Here is a 23,613-nt window from a genome sequence, read left to right as displayed (position 1 = left end):
GAGCTGTATGTGTTCATTTGAAAATTGTTGCATATTCATCTGTCAGCTTTTTTTCTTACTGCTGCGGCTCTTTCCCTTTCTCTTTCATGTGTTGCTGTCCTTAAGGGGTGCTTCCTTCCAACATTTCACTGGTAGCTTTACCCCAAAGAGGATGCTGTTGCTGATTACTGACCATAGGGCAGCCCACTCAGCTCCCTAACCAGAGGCTAAAGGTGTCCTGCATTTCCCATCTGGGGGCCTAGCAGGTCCACGTTTATCCCTTTCCTCCTCTCCTTGCAGTTGATTTGTAACACAGATTTCCAGAGATATGTCATCTTTTGAGTCTGTCTGTTCTTGCAGGCCCCCTCCTGCACTATGGCCAGCTTTAGCACAGAGTTCCTGCTGGAACAAATCACAGAATTGAGTGTTAGCCCTCTCTGACCTGGAGATAGCAGCAAATTCTCTTTGCTAGTCAGAGGATGTTTTTAATCTTAGCTGCACGCTGCTCCCTTTACTCACAACACCTGCTAGTCAGTACCTTTTCCAGTCTCTGTTTTTGTACAGAGCACAAGGATTGCCTTGGTTATAGTAGATACCCAGGAGAGTACAGAAGGAAGGGGTATGATGGAGAGGTGGTTTGGGTGTGAAGGGAAGAGGTGGGAACTGCACCATTGCACTGATGGTTCCCAGCATTTACCTCCTTGCACCTGAGATGACTCTGCCTCATCGGCTGATGCGATACCCACTGCTGCCCCAGGGCAGGGAGAAGTCTGCTCAGCTCCTTTAGCCCTTTACCTTCCTCCTTGTTTCCCTGTCTGCCTTTTCGGCACCCTCACTCCAGGTATCTCACTGGCTCTGTCCCAAACTCCTTCACCCAGTGGTGCTTCTCCTGTGCTTGCTGCCACACAGACCGCTCACAGGGCAGATGGGAGAAGCAAGATGACTCAAAATTGATTGCACTAAGCATGTTGAAAGTACTAGATCTGCCCCTTCCTCACATGGAAGCTGCACACCCAAAAACTGGTGAGAGTCAACCTTGTGGCTCTCCAAAGGAAAGGGTGGAGTAGTGTCATCTGTCCTTGAAAGCCTTAGGGAGGCTGGCGGATTCTTGGATGCTGTAGGAAATGTGTTGCTTCAGGCCATAATATTGTGCAGGATGGGTTTGCCCTCCTGAGTCCTCCACGGGTGGTGGTGTGGTGTCTGGTTGTGGGTTGTATGCCCTTCCCTCTCGTGCCAGTTCAGCCCTTGCTGATTTCCTCAGTATTCATGTGGCAGTAGGCTTGGAAAAGGCATCCTCTCTGGCCCTCGGAGCGGCCATGCCCTCTGCTAGAGAGCCTCCCTTCCTCAGCTGAATCATGTGGAAACTAGAAACTTGAGGACTTTGCCAAAGAATGAAGTACTTGAGGATCTTAATTTGGGTTGAGCATTTTTCCTAGTTCCTTGTCAAGCACAGCTGCATTACAAGTCACTAATGACTTTAGAGTGGTTTGTAGGAGGTTTAAACTTACTGTAGACTTTAATTCAGTCATTGCCTTAAAGTATTTGTGTACTCTGCAAATCTCTCTCACATGCACTCATTCGCTTTCTTTGTTCTTTTGGTAAAATGGCAAATCTGGAAATGCTTGCAGTAGTTGTTGTTTTCATTAACACTTCAGAGATGTTGGTGTCACAGAGTTCTTGTATAACAGTTTATTGTCTGGTTGCAGTTTGACACATCATCCAGTGAAATAGTGGATATGAAAGTTGGTAATTTCTCTGGCTGTATCTCTCCTGCATGTACTATAATACTTACAAAGCATTCCTCCATCAACCCATCTAACAGCACTGTCCACGAACTCCCTATGGCCTAAGATACTGTCTCTCTAGAAGCAGGAGCATAATTCTAGATTACCTTTGGTGCTCTAATTGCTTTACTGTATTCCTATGTAAATCAGCTGTACACCTGGCTTCTGGGGCCAGCCCAGCCCAGCCAGCACCTTCCCACTGCCAGCTGAACCCCCATGACAGAAACATTCCTGCATCCCTGTTGAATTACCTTTATTTAGCCTGCTGCTGGTAAGTGCGTCAAGCACATCTAATAACATGATTGCTCTGTTTATCCTTCCATTAAGAACCACTTCAAGCAATATATGGTAATATAAAAATGCATGTTCTAGAGTATGAAATGATTTCTGCCTTTTAAAGAAGAATGTTAATGGGAGGTGGCAGCTCCATTTTTATCCCCATGCACATTGCAGGATTTGAGCTGACTGAATTACTTAAATCACACCTCTCTGCCTTCCAATTGCAGCACTGCCAAAACCTCCAACAGAGCCATCAGTGACTGAAACAACAGCTACCAGCGTGACCCTCACCTGGGATTCAGGCAACTCCGACCCCATTACATATTATGTCATCCAGTACAAGCCCAAATCCTTGGAGGGTCAGTTCCAGGAGGTGGATGGTGTGGCAACAACCCGCTATAGCATAGGTGGGCTCAGCCCCTTCTCTGAGTATGAGTTCCGGGTCATCGCAGTCAATAACATTGGCAGGGGTCCCCCCAGTGAACTGGTCGAGGCCCGGACAGGAGAACAAGCTCCTTCAAGTCCGCCCCTCAAAGTCCAGGCACGGATGCTGAGTGCCAGCACCATGCTGGTCCAGTGGGAGCAGCCGGAGGAGCCCAACGGGCAGATCCGAGGGTACCGCGTGTACTACACCACCGACCCGCACCTGCCGCTGAGCATGTGGCAGAAGCACAACACGGACGACAGCCACCTCACCACCGTGGGCAGCCTCATCACGGGCACCACCTACAGCATCCGCGTCCTGGCCTTCACGTCGGTGGGCGACGGACCCCCCTCGGACATCATCCAGGTCAAAACACAGCAAGGGGGTACGTATGGAGGGAGGCTCCGTGTCCACCCCGGTGTGTGCACCTCAGCTGTGCAGCTGATCTGCACCAGGCATCACAACTGCACTTGGTGCTCAAATGATTGCGTGTCAGAGTGGCTGTGGGGCATCCCCACCCCACAGCCATCAGATTTAAGCTGTCAGGTTGTCCTGGGCAGTTGGTATCGATCTCTGTACAAGTAACAGCCCGCTGTTTTGTCTGGGATGCAGCGGCTAAAAACGTGACACAAGGTCCTGCATGTGGATGTCGGCACCTGTGTAACTGCTTGGCCCTTCTGGGTTCTGAATGCATGTGTGGAAGGAAGGATCTGGGATTCAGTCAGAGGCTGAAAGTGAGCACGATTCCCACAGTCACCTGCCTGGCTCCCAGAGGTGCTTGCTTGTGGCCTGAGTTGTTCCAAGAACACAGTACAGGGGAGAGGGAAGAAGAGAGGTTCTCAAAGAAACCTTTTACAGGGTGAAACGCTGACTCTGCAAAGTCATGCGACTCCTCTCCCCTCTCCTGGCCCTAACCACCTGTGTTTGTTCCCCAGTTCCCGCCCAGCCAGCTGACTTCCAGGCAGAAGCAGAGTCTGATACCCGCATCCTGTTGACGTGGCTGCCCGCCTCTCAGGAGCGCATCACCAAATATGAGCTGCTGTACTGGGAAGGGGAGGATGGCACCCAGGTGAGGATCCTGCCTGGCAGCACCTGGGGCTGGGCATCACAATTCGGCAGCTTGGGAAGGGTGGCTGCTTGAGCAGTAACAGGACTGTTTCTTCATGTTTCTTGTGCCTCAGTGGTGTGTGGTAGGAGCATGGCAATCTCTGGTTTCTGTGTAAGTGACCTCAACAGTACTTATTGATGCCAGCAAAGTAGCTAGTGACTGGTTTGGGACTGGAAAGGTTCCAGAAAGCCATGAGAGCATCCCTGAGGCATGCTTACTGCTGGTGCCTGTAAAGAGTAGGACTTCTAGGCAAGTCTGAAATGGCTTCCAATATGTGTCTCCAGCCCCAGGACTGGTTGCACATAAGAAGCAGATTGAAGGTGGTCTAGAGAGAGCCCTTCCACATTTACTGCAGGTCCCTAAAGGAAGTCCAGTTCTAAATGTATCAGAAGTAGTGCTGGCTTCAAGGCAGCACAGCAAGAATTGTACCACGACAGCGTCACAGTGTCCCATGGTCCTCTCCTTCTCCTGCTATTATAGTGCCATGAGAGCTGCCAGAAGTAAGTGCCCTTCAGGTGAAGTGTCAGCAAAACAAATCCTTTACCAGCTCAGTTTACGTGCATTAGAGATCCCAGCTAGAGGTGCCTGGAAAGCCTAGGACAGGGGCTTTACTCTGTTTCACAGGCAGGACACTGTTGGGAGAAAACACACTGGTGTGTCCTATGTCCCTTGCCTGAACTGTACAGCTAGACCCAGCATTCCCACAAAGTTGTCAGGCCAGTAAGTGCAGTCTGAACACCAGGCAGTGTAGCCTGGCTGTTGGAGAATTCTGCTTCTCAGCAGAGTCCTGGTGTGCCACCTAGGAAGCTCCATGCCTTGGGGTCTTGCAGGACTGCAAGCAGGCCTGGCAGCATGGTTGTGACTTTTTGTGGTGCCAGAACAGGTGATGAGACTGCCTATTCCCTCGGCACTGGAAGCTGGGCACCAGCTTTTCTGTATTCTCCAACTACACCAAATAATCTGTGTTTCCCCCTTTTTTTTTTTCCAGCAAAAGGTGGAGTTTGACCCAACCTCCTCGTATGCCGTGGAAGGTCTCAAACCAGACACATTGTATAAGTTCCGTCTGGGTGCCCGCTCAGAGCTGGGGGTAGGGGTTTACACCCCCACGGTCGAAGCCAGAACTGCCCAATCCAGTAAGTGTCTGCCATCCAACACTGCTGAAGACAAAGCAAAAGCAGTCCAGTTTCCATTGCCTGGGCAGAGAGTACCTCAGTGCCTCTGCCCCTGTGGGTCTGCAGGGATGCTGGCGTGCAGTTTGCTAAAGGGTGTGATGGGGAAAGCCACCCGGGGTTTTGGATCAGGGCAGAGTGGGTGCACCCAAGTGGTAAGTTCTTCCTTCGTGTCCCTTTGATCATGCTGTCTTGGCCTAAGGGTAGATTCATAAAAACTGATGGAGGAGTGAAACAGGCTGGGAAATTGCTTTGGAGAGATTGATTTGAGTGGGTTTGTGCATCTCTATGAATTTACTCCCATGCATTCAAGCTGTCTGGACAGGCAGCATATGGGTGTTTGGCTCTAAATGTGACTGTCTCCAAACCATTGGATTTTCACCCCTTCACTCCCCATTCCAGCTGCCTTGCTTACATAGGAGTGCACCCCTGGTCCATAGAATTGATGGCAAGGTGAGGAATCCTCTGAGGCCAGATGTGCCTGTGGCTGTCAGGCAGCTGGGGGAGTCAGTTTGGAAAAGTGGCTGTTTGCTGGGGCTCTGTGAACAAGTGAGGCTGCTGCTTCTGGGACTGCAGTGCTGGGGGAAACCAGAACAAGCTGCAGCTGAGTTAATAGAGAGGCTCGATAATGAGGTGACCCAGGCAATATCACTTTCATCCTGGCTCTGCCCCGTGTGATCACAGAGCGGGAGTTTGCATTGCTCTGATTGGCAGCTCAAAGTGCTGCGCATAAGCAGATTAGGGCTATCAAAGGGCCCTGCGATAAGCTCGTTTTCACTAACGATTTTTGGGCTTGCCATTATGCAAAGAGCATTAAAAGGAGGGGAAAAAAGACATTTCCGTTAGCACCGTCTGTCTGGGATTTAGTAGCTATGTGGGGTGAGCAGTTGGCACAGGCAGCCAGCCTTCCCTGCAGGGAGGGCAGCAGCGTGCACAGCAGCCGGGAGCCTGAGATGGCCATTAGAAAGGGAGCTCAGGCAGGGAAGAGCAGCTCTGCTCACTTTTAGAATGACCTTCTCTTTGAGGAAAACTCAGCTTCATTAACATACCGGTCCCAGGCATTCCTCCACCTCGTTAAGTGAGCTAATGGTGTCTTAGAGCTGCACGATAGACAGGTATGAAAACAGAGAAAGGTTTCAGATCATGCAGTTATAAATATTTGAATGTTGAAAACTAACTCTGAATATGAGGAGTCATATATCTGTTTCAGATAGCTTTTGTATTGATAGGCAAAGGTTGAAGCAACTCTTCTGCCATGTAAATTAATTCCATCAGTGGATGCTCTTATCCTTGAAAACACTTAATCAGAGACAGCTCCATGCATAAATGAGTCCTTCAGAGGTTCACAACAGTCCAAGTAAGAGAAACGTTTGTTTCGTGGACTCATCAAGGCAGACATCTTCTTCCCATGACCTACTCCATGTGTTGTCTGCTCTCAGGGGATCTCACACCAGTTTGGTTTTAAGGTTGTCACTTCAGTGGCCAGTGGAGCTGTAGGTGACTGGTTCTGGCATCTGTTTAATAAGAGAAATCTGCATAGCTTGGAAGAGATTTGGCTTTTAGCCACAGGAGTACCTTGTGAAACCCTCCTCACATTGAAAGACCTAAGAGTTTTTAGACTGATCCAAGGAGTGACCTGGGTCTTGGTTTACAGGCCCCTACTTGAAAAGAGCTGTTCAATGAGGGTGACAAACCACTGGCTGAACAGTCCAAGGCAGAGTGGATCCTTGGGTACTGGGAGATTCAAAGTCAAGTAGATCTTTCAGAAAGCTCTGCTTTATCTTGGCAGAAGTGTGCACGGTGCACAACTTCGAGGCAGAAGTTCTTTGCTCTGCACTTAGCAACACCTTGTGTTAGATGGTTGGATTGGTCCCCTGTGGCCTTAGAACTTATTAATCTATAAAGGATATATCTCCCAGCTTCACACTGGTCTTCTTCCTGCACATTTCCATCTGGTTGCCCTGAGAAAGTCTGCTAGGTCTTGGATGTGTTCAGGTGGGACACAAACTGCAGGAGCAGTCAGACTCCTGCTTTCCCAAGATCTTGTCTGCGGGCTCTATTCCTGGCCCTGAGAAACCAGTCAAGGGTAAGGTAGGAGGCCCATCATCACTAACGAATCACTAATGGGGTGGAGAAGGGTGTTGGTATTGCTTGTCTTGTGGCACCCCTGCTCCAGAGTGGTAGGGATGCTTGTCTGGGAAGGCCAGAGGGATGTAGTGCCCCTTTGCTCCATTCCAGCAGCATAGCTGAGACCTCATCTCCTGAGAAGACAGCTGTCATCTGGGCTGTCTTTCCCACTAAGCTGCTCACTTGGTTGCTGGGCACCCTGCAAAAAGTACAAGTAGTGCTGTTTTGAGGGCCTCAGGAGCACGGGGGAGTTTTCCCGGAGTTTGCAGTGCCTCGGGCAAGTGGGATGATGTGAGACAGAAGCATCAGCTCTCTGTGCCCATCAGGCCTCAGCATTAATGTGCTGTTCTCCCTTGAAACACGAAGGTGGGTCTTGAGGCTGCCTTTTCCCTAGCCTGAGGAGTAGTTGGGCTGGGTGGGTGCACAGGGCTGCTGTGGGCCATCGGGGGAGGCTGGTGTGAGTAGCCTGGAGGCAGCAGAGGTTTGCACAGTGTGCGTGTGGGTACATCTGCATGTGTGGGTGCATGCTGGCCACCCAGTCTGCTCTTTGCTGGTCCCAGGAGGGATACTTTGACTCCCTGTGCATTTTAAGTTGATCCTGTTCATGTTACCAAGTTTTATTTTGCTTTCTTTAAATGTTATTCTGAGTTTTTTGCCTTGCATATCATGTGTGTGACTTTTACCCAGTCAACAGCCAACGTTTGACTTGCCCACACTGCCAGCCAAAGCTGCCTTTGGAGAAGGAGCTCACTGCTGCATCCCAAGGGAAGCTGTGGAGGCCCAGTCAGAGCAAATCTCTGCTGTGATGGGCCTGTCTGCAGACAGTGGCAAAGGAAAGGCTTGCCAAGCTCCTTATGTCTCACTTGTCCTGTGGGATGGATGCCACCAGGCCCTGTGTCTACCTTATTTCCTCCATGAATTCTTTGTAGGTGTTGCTTTGTTGCTGTATCTTCCTACTCTCTTCCCTGCCACTTTTCTGCTGATTAACCAAATGAGTGTGAGGATTCACTTTTTACCCCTGCTCCCTTTCAGTATACCAGATGGCAGGGCTGATCCTGCTCTGCCTCCCCCACATAGGCAACTGTTTGCTTCCACGCATTGCTTTGACTTCTCTTTCCTCCAGTGTAGCTCCTGTAGAAGCGGCCTGATTGCTCAGGCATCATCTCTTCCAGCTCTGTCACTACCTCCTCTCCTCCATCTTTCGTCTCTCCAGGCATCCCAGCCCATGCATCAGGGATGGGCCCTGCTCTCTGAGCACAGGAGTGGGCACTAAGAGTTACATGCTTGCAACTGCTTCTGCAAGCACGTGGGCCCTGTTCCCGGCAAGCAGAGGTTACCAGTGGCATTGGGAAGTCCTGCTGTCCTCAGCTTTCCCAGATCTTCTGCCACTGCCAACCTGTGCACAGCAAAGCCAAGGCACAAATTGTGGAGTCCTCTAATTACCTGAGGTCCTTGCTGCCATCTGGAGTGATGTAGGTTGTGTTCACCCTTGTGCAGGCGGTGAGCAGGCAGGCTTGTCCCTTTGCCCTGGGCAGGCTGGCTCTGATGCACTGATGGCTTGAAGGACTGCAGCATGGGGAAGGGCACCAGTCTTTTTTCAGTCATTTTCTAGATTTCTGGGTGCAGTGAAGAATGGAAGCTGCCTTTCACCTGCCATGGCAAAGCAGGATACCTTGTACTCGCTCAGCAGTGAGGCCAAATGAGAGGGGGCTGTTGCTGCTGTGAGAGGGCTCCCACACTGCAGGGGCCCTGTTGCAACCAGACAGCAGTTCTGCAAGGCTGGAGAAGGGAACGGACCAGGCTGGTGTCCTAGAGATGTTTTGTCCTAGAGATTGCTTTGTCCAGGTTGTCTCTCCTGATCCCTTTCTTCCCTCCCCCATATTTGTTTCACTGCTCTTCCCCTGTGCACTGTACAGAGAGACTGCTTTTCATCCCAATGAGAAGCATCCACTGCCTGGATCCCATTTTTCCCCCTGTGGCCAGTTAGCTGGGGCTTAGAAGTTAATGCTAACTGCAGGTGCTTTTTTGCCTGGGAGGAGACAAGACTTGCTTGCCTTCTGCTGTACAATTCCATAGTCTAGGAAGATACTGAGGCAGGTAACCAGTTTGGCAGTCAGTCTCAGATTCCAGGGACACGTGCAAAGTAACACAACCACATTATTGCCTGTTCCCACTTGTTTTAGGGTGCTGCTTTCAGCTGATGGTCATGATTTCAAACCCCACCAGGACAAGCTGCAGCCAACCTCAGTCACCTGCTTTCCTTACCCTCTTTTGTTTTGTCCGCTTGTCTAGGAGAGAGTTTTCACAAGCCTTCCTACAATCTGGTGTGTGATCTTCCCTTCTGCCACTCTTGCCTTCTGCAGCTTCCTACCTCTTCTGGTTTCCATCTGCTTCAGATCTTCACTGAAGGCATCTTTCTTCTCCCTACCAGTCTCTCTCTCTCACACTCCACACACACACCCCTTCCCTTACTGCCATGTGTTGTGTTTGGTAAAGTGAGCGTCCAGAACTGCTTTGGAAAGACGTGTTCTCTGATGCAGAACAGCATTTCTGTCTCCATGCTGTTCATCTGGCCTTCAAATACAAATTACCCCTTTGATAGTCTGTGTGGAAGGCAGGCAGTTGTCCATGTGTTTGTTCGGTGCTCCGTTGGCTGGGTAAAAGTTCCCTTTGCGTTTTGGTTTGTCCTTCCACTCATTTCCCTTCATCTCCCCACTTCATTTATTTATCCCCAGCCCCCTCCGCCCCACCCCAAGAAGTCGAGTGTGTAAGCACCAGCTCCACCACCATCCGGGTAAGTTGGGTGCCACCGCCTGCCCAGAGCCGCAATGGGGTCATCACCCAGTACTCCATTGCGTACCAGGCAGTGGAAGGAGATGACAACACCAAGCATGTGGTGGATGGCATTGGACGGGAGCATTCCAGCTGGGAGATCAAGGACCTGGAGAAATGGACCGAGTACAAGGTGTGGGTAAGGGCTCACACGGATGTGGGGCCAGGACCGGAGAGCGTCCCCGTGCTCGTGCGCACTGATGAGGATGGTAGGTGTTCCTGAACAGCTCCTTCAGCTTCTGCCATGGGTTAACCGGGACTCTCCTAGCAGAGTTGCTGGAAAAGGGGGAAAGGGAGCAGGGATATTGACCTGGGAGTGCCTTTGAAGCAGGACTGTCAAGAGGCTGTCAAGAGCAGTGCTCCAGGGAGTGGGTCTCCCCAGTTGCCCTGGAGTGGATTAGGTGAATTGCTCTGCTGGCCCTTGATCTGCCTCCAGGCTGTGTCAGGTGTCCCAGCGTGGTCCCACAGGGTCCTGTTGGTGTCAGCATTGCTTCCTGCCCACGCAAGAAGGCATTGCTGTGCTTTGCTGTTGTGGTTTTATAGCGTGTGGTGGATTCCTTTTTACTGAAAGTAGCAGGAGTTCTCCCAGCCAAAGGCCTTCTCACACATCGTGAGATCGGGACTTAGAGTTTACTTGTTGACCTGAAATCCAGCAAACTAAAGAGGGAAAAAGAAATCCTTTTGAAACTTGTAGATACTGCAGGAAAGCTGCTTCCTGCCCCGGCTTCCAGGCAAGCCACAGCTTATATAAAGCTGCTCTTCCACTCAAGAGTCAGAATATCACACGTACAGAGCCCTTTACTGGATACGACAGCTTTAAAGAGAAATTGCTTTGTATTAGCAGGGCTGTCAGTTATGTCATCACGATTTAAGCCAATTCCTTTGAAAGTGCCAGAGCTCAGGGTGACAGTAGGAGCTTCCATGGCTTCATGCTGACCCAAGAAAGCTGCAGATTTAATGGGAGAAGAAAGAGATGTGGCATCCAGGCAAAGAAAGCATGATCTCTGCATTGCCCAGTCAGTGTAGGAAATTGAAACCAGACATGTTACAGTTTCCTTAAATGGGCTGCCACTGTCCCCCACGTCTCCATGGCTCTGGAAGTGGCGTCTGGGAATGCTCGCTGACTGCATTCCTGGGCTGGCAAACACATCTGTGTGTGTCCTGCTGCCTTTATTGTTTGCTTCAGTTCTCATTCAGCAGAGTTGTAGCCCAGGGGTAGCTGTTACCCCAGAAATGTCACAGCAAGCTCTCTCAGTTAGTTTTTGGGCACTGTGGTTGGACATTCCAGCTTAGCTGTCAGGAGTGATTTCATATCCCTCTGACATGCTGATGCTCAGTAGATACCCATGATGAAGGAATGAGAAATGCTAAACTGTGATCCGAAAACAAGTTGAACTTTCTCTGTTCGGATCTCAGATGCAGCACATACTTCCCATAGTGGGGTAGGATAAGAGTTCCTCGAAACACTGGTCTGCTCACATTCACATCTTTTTGTGTCCCTGCAACATCCCAGTATTATGTCCTGTTGAGGCCTCACTTGCCAGCAGAGCTTGACACACAGCTTCTGTCTGGTTCTCAGGGAGGATCTTGTTTTCCGCTTGGACTCCCAGCTGTGTGTGTGGGCAGGTGTCTTGCCAGGGCAGGGGAGCCCTAAGGCTTGTGCAAGGTCACTGCACTAAGTGAATTGTGTATTACAGCATAGGCTGCTCCAGGCAGAAGGGGGTAACTGTTCAAGCACAGCCCCCTCCATTCCCATACCTTCAGCTGGCCTCATGGTGCTCAAATGCTCTGTTCCTCCTTTTCACTATTTCATTTAATTATCTACAATTAAGAAGGACATCTGGGAAAAATAATGAATTGCCCTGCAGCTTAAAAACTGTGCTTACCTGCTGGGTAGCTGTTTCTTCCCACTTAGTTGGTTGAAATAGCAATACTCAGTACATCTGCTTGTCAGCTATCCATCCATAATTATCTGCTACTGATTTCCTGCTGTGTTGAGAATTGGGGCATATGAGGTTCCAAACCCCTGGATTTTCCCAGGCCACTGGGAGACTGGAAAGGGTCCTACAGTAGAGATGCTAAGATGGAGCCCAGGTCCTTCACTTGGGTAACAGGCAATTGCATAGCAGTGGTATCCTCTGCAGGGGGTGCACACCTCCGCTCCCAGCTGCTCCAGCCGGAAGGAGCTTTCCAGGAGCAACTGAGAAGCTAATTTTTTAGAATTGACATTTTTGTCACAGTCAATGCAAGAGCAAAAAGTAATAAGGAGGTAATTTTTCCAAATACTAAATAGGGTATAAATACATTTTTAAACGGGCCTCACCTTGCAAGAAAATTGATATTTTCTGGGCAGTGTAATTTTTCATTTTATTATCAAAAAGCATTGAGCTAGTCGTGCATGAAATACAGTCCCCAGAGCTGTCACAATCCCCACAGGCCCCTTTATCTGGCTGAGTTCAGTGACTGCTGTCACTGAGATCTGGGTTATTGTTTTAGGATGGTGCTTTTCCCCCTCATTAACCTCTCGTTGTCACAGGGGAAGAGCATGTGTGTGCTCTGGCTGGTGGCAGGTACCAGAGCTCCCTGCAGGACAGGCTCAGCACCCAGCCACGCTACCTGGGGCTGTTGGACTGTGTTTAGATGTACACAGAGGGGTCTGAGAGGAGGTATTGCGTCAGGCAGGATGCAAAGAAGGCTTCAAAACCCCTGACTGTGCTCCAGGGCACCCTGAGCTGCAGGGGGTTACCATATTCTTTGTGTTCTGCTGTATTCTTGTATTCTTTGCTCCCCTGCTGCTGGAGATGAGAGGGATAGATGGACCTTGGATCTGATCCAGCACAGTGACTTTTATTAGGGGTGCTCCTGCATATCACAGTCATGTTCTTTCCTACTGAGAGTAGCAAAAGTGCTTGGATGCTGGGAAAGGGCCAGGGATGTGGTCACACCGAAAGACTGCAGTATGATGTCCTGGGCAGGTACAGGAAACTTGTGCCAGTAGGGCTGTCCTGGCAGTGAGGTGGAGGAAAGGTGGAGCAAAGGAGCGAGAGAGAGTGACAGTGATTGTGTGGTACCTGCTGACTGTTGTCCCGTGTGTGTTACAGTGCCCAGTGCCCCGCCACGGAAGGTGGAGGTGGAGTCTGTGAATTCGACTGCCATCCGGGTGAGCTGGAAGCTGCCCATCTCCAACAAGCAGCACGGGCAGATCCGTGGCTACCAGGTGACCTACGTGAAGCTGGAAAACAACGAGCCCCGAGGGCAGCCAGTGATCAAGGATGTCATGCTGTCAGAAGCACAGGTACAGTGTGGGGACCACGGGCTGGTGGGCGTGGCACCTTCCTTCTCTGCAGAGGGCCAGGCTGGCTGGGTCCATGTATTTCTTGGCCTCATCTTGCAGCTCCAGAGCATGAGACTCAGCCTGCCTGAGCAAGGCAAACAGTTTGTCCCTAAACTGTGACATACACATGGGTAAAAAAGGAAAGAACTGCTGTAGAAATGATTTATTGGACAGTGTTCCTCTCTTACCCCTTCTGTGACATGTACTTCTCTACCTGCCATGTCCTGTGCAGACTCCAGCTGGAACAAACTGCACTTTGCCCCATCAGTTTTTAAATAAGTCTCAAGTCTGTTTCTTTCATGATGCTGACTATGTTCAGAGCAAAACTTCTGTCTCAGCAAAGTCCACCTGGCTGCTGCGTGCTTGTGGGGTGTGAGGGTGGCTCTACACTGGTGGGTGGGCACAACACACCAGGCAGGACAGCACTCCTGGCTCAGCAAAGCCTCCCTTCCCTTCCTGCTTTTGCCAGGCAGGGACTTGGTGTTGCATTGCCTCTTGAAACCAAACTGTAGGTGAAGCCAACTGAGTCTGGGAAAGGCCTAGGGAGGGAAAAAAAAAAAAATGAGGTGCAGGCCCACATCACCTGTAAATGACTTCACCCTCTGCAACCCCCACACCACAATCTGTTCATACTTAGGGGATCTCCTGGATCCCTCACGGGCTGTGAGCTGCAGCCCTGTGCCCACACAGTGCTCCAGGCGTGGCTGTGCTCTCTGCACACAGCCCAGCAACGTGTAGTTGCCTCTCTCCCAAGGTCCAGGGAAGTTTTTGGTGCCCTGTGTGTGATGAAATACAACTCTTCTTAGGAGCAAGGGTCCTTCATCCTGGATGACCCCTGCTGTTCGCAACAAAGATAATCGTATAAATGAAGAACAGGATCTGCTGCTGTTGAAAGCAACGAGTAATCGATTCAGAGCTGGCTTGCTTGAATGATGCCCAATATAAATACTGGAGAGCTGCAACGATTAATTGATCTGTCTACTGAATGCAGCTGTGAATCATTTATGCATTTGTCAGTGGGGAGTGCAGTGCACAGAGGCAGCTCTACTCCCCATTCATATTCTGCAGGATAAAACTCAGTAATAATGTGGAAGGGGAAAACTTTGAAGAGTGAAAATGCTTTGAGGGTCCTTGCAGTGTTGTCTGGGGCACATTTCTGTTTATGTTTCAGATGTTGCTTTATATTAGTAGCTAGAAAAGCTGCTTACTGCCCTTTACTTATTCCAGGAGGATATAATCTTCTGTGTTGTTTGAACAATTGATGATGCGTTGTTCAGCTGGAGTTTGGAGTTAATGGGTTGGTCCCAAGCGTAGGTGGGCGAAGTTGGCAATGTTTTTCTTGTTGGTATTTTCAAATATTTTATGCTTGCCCAGCCAGTTCTGCTTTCACTCCTTACTCATACATTTCAGAGAGAGAAATCCCATGCTAATGTGTAGGAATGAGGATGCCAGAGCCAGGCACTTTCGAAGGAGTGCGGGATTTTGCATTAGTTGGAATGTGTGCATCAAGGAGGCAAGTTGCTGGAAGTTTCCTGGCTTGTCAGACCACTTACCAGTCTTCTGTATTTGGTGAATTTATGTGGGAAAGTTTTTAATTTCTGTGATACTTTTTCCTGCTGTGTGTGGTGCTGAACTCATCCACTGTAGTTTTTGGATGGAAGCGAAGGCCAAAAGATAGCTGCAGAGAAGTGACTACTCTGGAGGAGTCATGTTGCTCTTGGGATAAACTGATGATGACCCGCAGGGAAGAGGTTTCACTGACTTGGCAGAAGAGATCTTTATTTCCCAAAAGAGTGAGAAGCCAGGCATGACCTGTGCTTGTGATGAAATACATCTGCTCCAGATGCTGAAGAACCCTGTAAGAGCTGCCATCTCTCAGTACAGCGGTGCGTGTCTTTGCAAACAGCCAGATGAAACTTTAACGAGTAGTCCTGGGAGAGTTATTTTCTGTGAAAGGAAGCAAAAAGATTCACTGGGAAACCTGTCCCTGAAGGTCACAGGATGAAGATGGCCACAGTTCAGTACTCATAAAGCTTCATAAACATTTATACCAGTGCACAAGGAGAGAATTAAACTGATTGAAAATCTTGGGGTCAGAGAAGAAATTCTGTGGACATGTAGGCAGAGCCCCTCCTCCTGCCTAGCCAGCCTGTCTGCTGATTTTGAGTAGGTATGTACCACATAATCTGCTTCCTGCAGACAGTGCCAAGACACTGATACTTAAGCTGACTCATGATTTTTTCCTTATTGAAGATGAGAAATATAGAAGAGAGTAAACGAAGATGAAAGGAAAAAGGAAAGGGAATGGAGATGTTAGCTATGCAGATAATATGGATTCTGAGCTTTCAGAACCATTTGAGTGGAAAGGACTAAAACATCAGCAGAGAAGTGGGGGCCCTGGTGCTGGAGAGATCACATTTTATTTTACAGCCTCCTGCCTAGGGAGAGTAATCAGTTGTTAGGAAGGTCCTGTGATGGAGCTGAGGCCTCTCCCTCCCCTCTGTGGCTGCACCTGTGACCGATTACCTCTGTCGGGATTCTGTGTGCCTTCCACTCTAAGCTTTCACCTCCTCCTGACAGCTTGATGGACAAGAAAATGTGGCCATGCCCTGTGGAGGAGCACCCAGGGTGTGTACGACTGCAGGGCTGGGTCAGAAAGCTGCACCACCTCCTGCCCGGGCCCTGCCCGTCACGGCTCAGACAGGTCCCATGGTGGGTGATGGCAGAACATTCATCTCTGCGCCCTGGGTCTTGCTCATAACACATCTGAGCACTGAGAGAGCACCTTTGAAAGGAGCCCAGTGCAGGGTCTCAGCTGCACTCCACCACTCATGTAAGCCCTCACCAGCTCAGGGGAGCGAGGGAGAGCAGGGCCGTGGGACACAAGCATGAGGTTCTTCAGGGGAGAGCAGAGGCCCACCTGCTTGCCTTGGTCTCCAATCCCTGGGCAACTGCAGCGTGTTAGGAGGGGCAGTGGGCTTTAACCCCTCCATCCCTTCCCAGGTACCAGTCCTATGTGCCCTGCAGAGCTCAGTGCTGAGCAGCACCGGGTGGCAATGCTGAGTATGGTGCACAGGGCACAGAGGAGGCAGCAGGGCCCTGGGACGACAGGCCTTGCTGTTGGGGCTCCCGTGGAAGCATGGCTTGTTTTCTCTTTAGAAAACTGGCAGCTAGACCCTGTGTGAACCTAGCTGTTGGTTAGTTGTGTCCTGCTCCCAGCCTGCTTGTCATCCCCTCAGACTGGAACATCTGAGGGGGACTTTGTCCCCACGCTCCCCATGTGGCCTCGACAACTGCTCCTGCCTTTGTACAGCATCTTTGCCAGGGAGTCTAATGCCTGCATTGCCCTGGGGACACAGTGTGCCCATCAGCCTTGCTGCCTACAGCCATCCAGTATGCCCAGGGAACTTTGCAGGGCTGGCTGGGTAAAGCTGGCTACAAGGAGGTCAGGCTTTGTGGAGGAAAGACTCCTGCCACCTTCTCCTGCCCTTCAAAAAGAGTCATGGCAGGGGAGAGGTGTGTGCTGCCCACAAGAAGGGCTGCAGGCTCACGGGAAGATCGTGTGGTCTCTGCAGGCAACACTTCTCCATCCAGCACGCAGGCTGAGTGCACGTCGCACCAGCTTACTCCAGAAGAGCAGGAAGAAGAAATGGCAATCACTTGAAGCTGTTGGATTGAGATCAAAGGAGAAAAGGGAAGCAGAGACTTCTATTCTCCCTGGGCAGTGCCCACCCCAGGCATAACACAGAGGAATTTACAGCCTCCCTCTTTTGCTGGGTGATAGTCAAGGATCTTTATCTGAATGTAGTTGGAACAACTTCTCATGCACATGTGCTTGTCTAGGTGAGAGTCTGGTATGGGGGGGAGATGTACTCTGCTTCCTAAGTGGAACAAAACTGAAAGGCATCATCCAAGGGGCTTTTCAGCCCTCCACATCCCACAGACTGAGCACCTGAGTTTATATAAAACCTGGAGTTTCACTGTTGTGCACAGTCACTGGAGCAGCGAGAAGGATGTGCAGGAAAACCAATATCCACTTCCCATAGCTGGGGCTGTTGAGGAGGGCTTGAATCTGTGTTTTGCAAGAGCCTTGGTCGGGGAAAACAGACGTTCCCTGGTGAGACATGACTACTCTGTGTTGAAGTGTAAAATGAAACATTAAGGCATTGCAGCTGCCATAAATACACACCGTTAGCTTTAGCACTTCCCCAAGCCATCCTGCCTCATGCACACAGCCCTCTCTGAGTTCTTTTTATGGCTGCTCCTGGGCTTTTCAGATCAATTTGTCTTACTGACCAACCTTAAACAGTTAAGAAGCAATTGAGCTAGTTTAAGGAAGGAAATGTTTTGATCTGTAGATTATATTTTAATAATGAAACCGACTTTTTACCGAGGTATTTATGCAGGCCTGACTTTTCACTGTTACTCCTCCAGCACAGATCTCAAGGCATTTCTTGGCACTCTGATCTAATGCAAGATTAAAGTCCACTGAAACATTAGAGCAAGCAGAGTTTGAACATTAAACACTTGGTCTAAAATCCTAGTAGCTGATAAACTCCCTGCTATGGTGTGAGAGGCTCCTGAGCAGCCTCCTGAGCCCAACTCTGCTCTGCTGTTCATTCCAGTGGGGTGTCACCTTCTGCTCCTGTAGCTACGTGGAGGTGAGCTGGGGTGTTACTGCCATCCATATGGCCCCCATCACCAGGGACATGCTTTTGTAGGAGAAGTTAATTCTGGAGAAAGAGCTACCAGGCCTCATATCCTTCCACTGGCAGGATTTCTTCCAGGTTTTAGATCAGCAGGAGCAGAGTGTGTGGCTGTTGACCATGGTGTGGGCTGGCTGGCACAGGTGGGACATCAACAGCTGCGACTTGAGTTGAACTAAATGTGCAACAGTGGAAGTAGCACCAAGATGTCTGTGGAAAAAGAGCCTTTAGAGACCATAATACTTAGTAAAGGCCTCAGCTTTATAAGAAGTCTTTAGGAACAACTTGACTTCTTTGCTGAAATTTAATGTTGAGGTGATTTAGAGGAATAATTGTATTGCAGTCTCACGGCATCAAGTAAGTGAACTATAATAAAATCTTAGAGGAACATTTCTCCAATAGCTTCTTCTTTCTGAATTTAGAGAATAAAATAGCAAATATTTTGGAAGTATGCCATGTATTTTACTGCTGAGGAAAGTACTGTGCCTCTGTGATAGGTGGCAGCCTGTGAAAGTCACCTCAAATAGCCTGAGTTCAAAAGGCAACTTGTAGGTTTGATACCGTTTAGTACTTCTGTTGCACTTGCAGGTTCCCAAGCACTCTGGCAGTATTTGCTGGGCTTCCCAGGGTCCTGAGGAAGTCAGTATCTGAGCACTGTTTCACAGCTGTCAGCTCAGGCTCAGAAGCAAGGCTTGCCAGGACTCACACTGTGAGTCAGGGGCAATAATACCTATTTTCACTTTCATTTCTGTGCTTGAACCCATGGAATGGTGCTTCCTCCAGTCAGATTTAGTAACCTGAGATGTAACGCATCACTTTGGCAGACAGAGTTTACTGTGATCTCTGCAAACCTTCCTTTGGTGCATCAACCACAAAGAACAGTGCTGTGGGCATGCGTGGCAGCAGCCAAGCTCTGCTGTCTCACCACCCCGATGCAGCTTTGATGCCTCAGAACCCCAAATCCAGCCAGAAAAATTCCGAGCCCTAATTGAGCTGCTGTGGCCAGGAATCTATGTGAACTTCTGGTGGGAAATGGTTTGTGTAGAAGTTTTCCCTGCAGGGCCAAGTGAGTGTTTGCTGCTATATAATTGGGAGTGAGAAGCTGTTTCCTCAGTACATGCACGAGTGTGAACCTCGCTCCAAGCCACACAGCACTGTTGGAGAGGAGCAGCTTAGCGTGGAGCTCTGTGTAAGATCTCAGCCTCTCCTTCACTGTTGACAAGAGACAGCACTTCTCACTTTCCTCAAGTCCCCAGAGCATTGTCTTGCAAGTGATACAGGAAAGAGGAGCTCTGGAAATGTTGCATTGGTGCTTCCCTGCAGAGTTCCCTCTGAGCTTTGTGTGTTCAAGTCTTTGGTTGTCAACAAGAGATGGTGGCTGGAGGATCACTAGAACAGAAACTGGAGATCAGGCAACACAACTGTTGTGAGTGACCTGTGGGGCAGGAGTCAGCCCCAGAGCCTTGTTGGTACAACCTATCCCTTCTTGCTTCTGCTTGTGGAAGAGGCAGAAAAATGCAAGCAAAGCCAGAATGGGAAAGTACTGCAGAGTTAGGAAGTGATGACCTCTTCACTCATGTGAGAAGGAAGCTCTTTACCCCTGTTTGTGTGAATGATCTCAGATCTACTGCGCAGGCTAGCGGCATGTCAAAAATTGCTCTGTGCCACTTCTCCCCTTGGCACAGCCTGTGCCAAGTGACCCTCTGTGTATAAGTGTTGTAATTCCCCCAGCCCAGTCCTGCTAACTCCTGCTGTTGTCGTCGTCATCCCCTTCCTACATGTTGTCCCTTAAAACTCTGTGTCTCCATTTTTCTCTCCTCCTTCCTTTCTTCCCCATCAGTGGAGAGCTGAGGACTCCGTCGACCATGTAAGTACCACTTGTGTGTGTTCCAGGTTGGAAAAGAGGGGTTTGGTAATTCGATTTGTGAGTTTTGTAGACACAGTGCTGTCAAAACATTCCTTTCACTCCCTTAATGAGGCTGGAGAGTTACACTGTGAAACCTTCCACAAGCAGCAAATCCAGAGAAAATTGGCATTTAGGTTGCTCCTAAATGCAGAAAAGCAATTGACATTTCCTATAATCTGTATATCCAGCTTGTTGCAATGCAGTTTCAGGCAGGCTCAGGTGATCGACTCAGGAGGCACATCCTACTTGGCCCACCAAGTTACATGGTAGAATTAGATATATAATCTTTAAAGCACATTGATCGTAGTCATGAGAAATAACCTACACCCTCAACTGTGACCTTTGGCTGAAACACAGATAGTAATAAGAAAACAATCACATTTAAACAGTTAAATTCAATTTTTCCAACATAATTTTGAAATATAAATTTGGAGGAACAAACTAGGAAATGACCTTTTTAGAGTCAGCAATTCAATTATGTGCCCTACTGTGAGCTTCCCCAGCACGATGCATTTCTCCTCCTGCTTTGTACAGAGGATCCTTGGCTTGGAGTGGCTTTGTCATGACAGCACTGTGTTTGCATTATGCAATCAGACCTTCTTTCATCCATCCCTCGTCTCTCTCCCCTCCTCCCAGCTCGCTTGCTTTGCTCCCGGTGGCATGCTTTTGCGTGAGAATTTCTCTTTGCATGGATTTTGGGAGGAGTGAATTCTCTTGGGATGATCAGAGTCTGCAGGTTTTATGAGAGTGCTTCCCCGCGGGTCCATTGGCACCGGTCGGACTGCGCGTCCGCTCACCCGCACACACCATCTGCTGCAGGGGCGGAGTTGGGGTTGGACTCTGGTTCACACGGTGATTTTGGCGGGGTTCTTGTTGGTGCTTGTTGATACTTCTCTGGGCTGGCTGGTTCCGCAGTGGTAACACGGTGATTCTGATGAGTAAGCCTGGGCAGGTAATCTGAACCAGCAGCACTGACTGGAAATCAGCAGGTTTAATAGCATGGGTGGTTGTGTGAGTGAGTGATGGGAGACTGGCGACGCCCTGAGAGCAACCACAGGTGCCCCTTGTACCCCTCAAGCTGGCAAGGATCCCTGGGGCAGAGATCAGGCCCCAGGAGCAGCGTCTTAAGAGTGCCCATGCTGCCTGTCCTCAGCAGCTCGAGCTTAACCCTCTCCATCTCTGGTCCTCTCCTTGTCTGAAGGGGTAAATAACCAACCCAGAGCCTCTGCCACCTTTTCAAGAGCTTCCCCAGCCCCTTCTCCAGCCCAGTTGTCTCTTATTCCCTGACCAAATGGGTTTGTAGTGCTGATGGCCCAGACAGTACCCACAGATGAATGCAGCTCAGGTGTACGTGCCCTGAGTTCCCAGAGCTGCTGGGAGCTGCTGAGTTAGCTCTGCTTGCTCGTTTGCAGGCCTGGCCAGCCAGGCTTGGCACACCTCACATTTCCACAGGAGGCCAGGAGGGAGGAGTGATGCTCCCCTCTTTGATCTCAAATTGAAGTGCAGAGCCATGCCCTTCTCCTGCCCAGAGGAAGCCAGTTAGCAAGGATGCTAACAGCCCACCGAGTCCGCCCCCTCCCAGACCTCCCACGATGCAGCTTTTCCCTCCAGGTCTTGCCAGTGTCTTGCACTGACCCATCCCAGCCCTGCAACACCATGCCTGGCAAGGAGGGTGAACACGGTGCTGTAGCACTGCAGGTGCTCCCTGCCCGGGGCCCCCGCCCCTGCACTGTCTCCCTGTGCTCCCCCACGGCTCTGCTGCAAGAGACAACTTAAAAAATCCCAGAATTAGCCCCCAAGAGATTCACACAGCCAGCTGAACTGGCTTTTGCTCTGGTTCACAGCTCCATAGTACTCTTACTTTCAGGCTTCAAGCAGGACCATATCTGGATCAGATCTCCCTCTTGGCAGAAGCCGTGGGAGAGCACAAGCTGTTGACACAAGTTGCTGGTGGGTCCCTGGAAAGGCCAGGTGTTAGAGACAGGGATTGAAATTAGGCAGGTGAATGTTGGAGTGGCAGCAGTTGTTTGCTGGCTCTGTGTGACGTGTGTGTTTGAGCACGGTGCATGAGTGTGAGCCAGCGAGTGTGTCAGTGTGTTGCTGTTGGAGACACTGACCCCAGTGCCCTCCTTTTGCTCACTCCGGTAACAAGTGTTTGCTCTTCTCGTTTGCCTCTTCTCTGCTGTGTGGATGTGCTCCCAGGAGACAGTCATTGGAGGCCTGCTGCCAGAAACCACCTACTCCGTCACAGTTGCTGCCTACACCACCAAGGGAGATGGTGCCCGCAGCAAGCCGAAAGTCATCACCACCACAGGGGCAGGTGAGTGTGGGGAGCAGGTGTCACAGCCTCGTAGGGGTGGTGGTAAAACCTCCCAAGAGGTGCGTGGGGAGCATGGCCAAGGCACCTGTACAGGAGGAAGGAAGAGGGCTGGAGACGCTGCAGAGGTACCTACTCTTGTGATCTCCAGCCCACGCTTACAGGCTTTGCCACTGGATCACCTGAGCAAAGTGCAGCAAACAGATGGACAGACGCTGCCAGGGCTGGTGAGAGAGCAATGAAACTCATGGGTCTGAGCTCATCTGCATAGTCCAGAGACCTGGGAAGAGGAAGCCTGAAAGTCCAGGCCCTCCCTCAGCTTTTGGAATCCTGGCCTGTCCTCACCTTGTTCCCATAGGCAAATGCTATGTCTTGCTTCCTTTGGTGACTGCAGTGCTGCCTGGATGGCCCCTGGCACAGAGGGGTCCTAAGAGGTGCTTCTCAGCTCCCCCCAGCCATTGCTGCTGCTGTCTCCCCAGGCTTACATAGCTGAGCCTGGCTGCTCCTAGAGCCATGGTAAAACCTGGAGTGCAACAAATCCTGCCATAGAAGTGCTGCAGACACAACTTCTAGGTCCTGGTGATCCCAGCCCAGCTCAGCTTTCTCAGTAGAGAGTCGTACCTGTGCCTAGTGCAACACAGGAGCCTCGGCCTGGAGCAGGGGCACCCAGGAGTCACCAGGTGCTTTCCTCCGGATGTGGTCAAGCTTGCCTTTGGCAGTGGCACCAACTAGTTGACACTGTCTTGTCCACTCACCTTTTCCACTCACTAGACCTGTCCTACAACTGATAATCGTGCTGCTTCCCCACATCAACTGCAGGAGCAGTATTTACCACTTGTTATTTACGGGAATGCGGCTTGTGCAAACTGAGAGCGTTTGTTCCTGGTGCTTTTAGACAGGGAACAGCTTGCCATCTCCTCTGCGCTGCATATGGGGAGTTCCAGAGGTAGTTTCCACTGTCACAGTCTCAAATGCTGTCTCCCTTGTGCCTCGCCGTAATGTACGCTCTGTTCATCAAATTGCTACAGCTGTCCTATAAACAGGAAAAGCTTCCTAAACGTCCCAGTGTTGCCCTGTAAACCACAATGGGTCTCCCTGTGTTATGGTGCACATTTAAGGTTAATATTTGGAATCAGCTTTGAAAATAAGGTGTCCCTTAATACTCTAGCTGCTGTTAGACATTGTATTATGAGTGCAAGGAGGATGGCTCTGGCACTGGGAATGTAGTTGTATGTCTGAAATATCTACAAAACCGCCCCCAGAGCTGCCTTCGTAGAGGCTCGGCTGCAGGCCTGACCTCAAAGGGGAGCATTGGTATCGCCCTCTGATGGCAAAATCGGGCCATAATTCTGTCAAATACGGTTTCCTCTTGTGCTCATCTGTGGGCTCATACCTTTCAAAACCGTGCAAGGATATTTAACTAGGTTTGGCTACAGTCCCATTTTTGTTTTCATATCAGTGGCCCCATCCCTTTGATTCTGAGTATCTTCCCTATCAGTTGATTTGTTTACAAATCTGAGCTGATGTGAAGACACGTTCTTTTTTTTAAGTGAAAGAGATCAAGGTATTAAACCATCAATTTAAAGCTATCAGTTCCTAACCCGTGACGGCAACACCCCTTGACTTGTGCAGCATAAGCAAAAGTCCT

General features: G+C 50.0%; 1 protein-coding gene across 19 annotated transcripts in view; it reads left to right on the top strand.

Annotated features, from left to right (window-relative positions):
• Positions 1-23,613, top strand: part of PTPRF (protein tyrosine phosphatase receptor type F) — a 375,667-nt gene that overhangs the window by 302,184 nt on the left and 49,870 nt on the right. For 9 of the 19 annotated variants that reach the window (XM_064665453.1, XM_064665460.1, XM_064665456.1 and 6 more), the window contains 7 exons: positions 2,270-2,851; positions 3,402-3,535; positions 4,563-4,707; positions 9,606-9,911; positions 12,804-12,997; positions 19,583-19,609; positions 21,851-21,968. In XM_064665453.1, the coding sequence (XP_064521523.1) occupies positions 2,270-2,851; positions 3,402-3,535; positions 4,563-4,707; positions 9,606-9,911; positions 12,804-12,997; positions 19,583-19,609; positions 21,851-21,968 (1,506 nt within the window). The remainder of the gene's footprint in view (positions 1-2,269; positions 2,852-3,401; positions 3,536-4,562; positions 4,708-9,605; positions 9,912-12,803; positions 12,998-19,582; positions 19,610-21,850; positions 21,969-23,613) is intronic. The other 10 variants (XM_064665463.1, XM_064665459.1, XM_064665467.1 and 7 more) reach the window with 3 other exon arrangements.

Source organism: Pseudopipra pipra, chromosome 9, assembly GCF_036250125.1.
Source record: "Pseudopipra pipra isolate bDixPip1 chromosome 9, bDixPip1.hap1, whole genome shotgun sequence".
In the NCBI taxonomy this organism is placed as follows: Eukaryota; Metazoa; Chordata; class Aves; order Passeriformes; family Pipridae; genus Pseudopipra; species Pseudopipra pipra.
The sequence above is the reverse complement of the archived record's forward strand: the minus strand, read 5'-3'. Positions and strand labels throughout refer to the sequence as shown.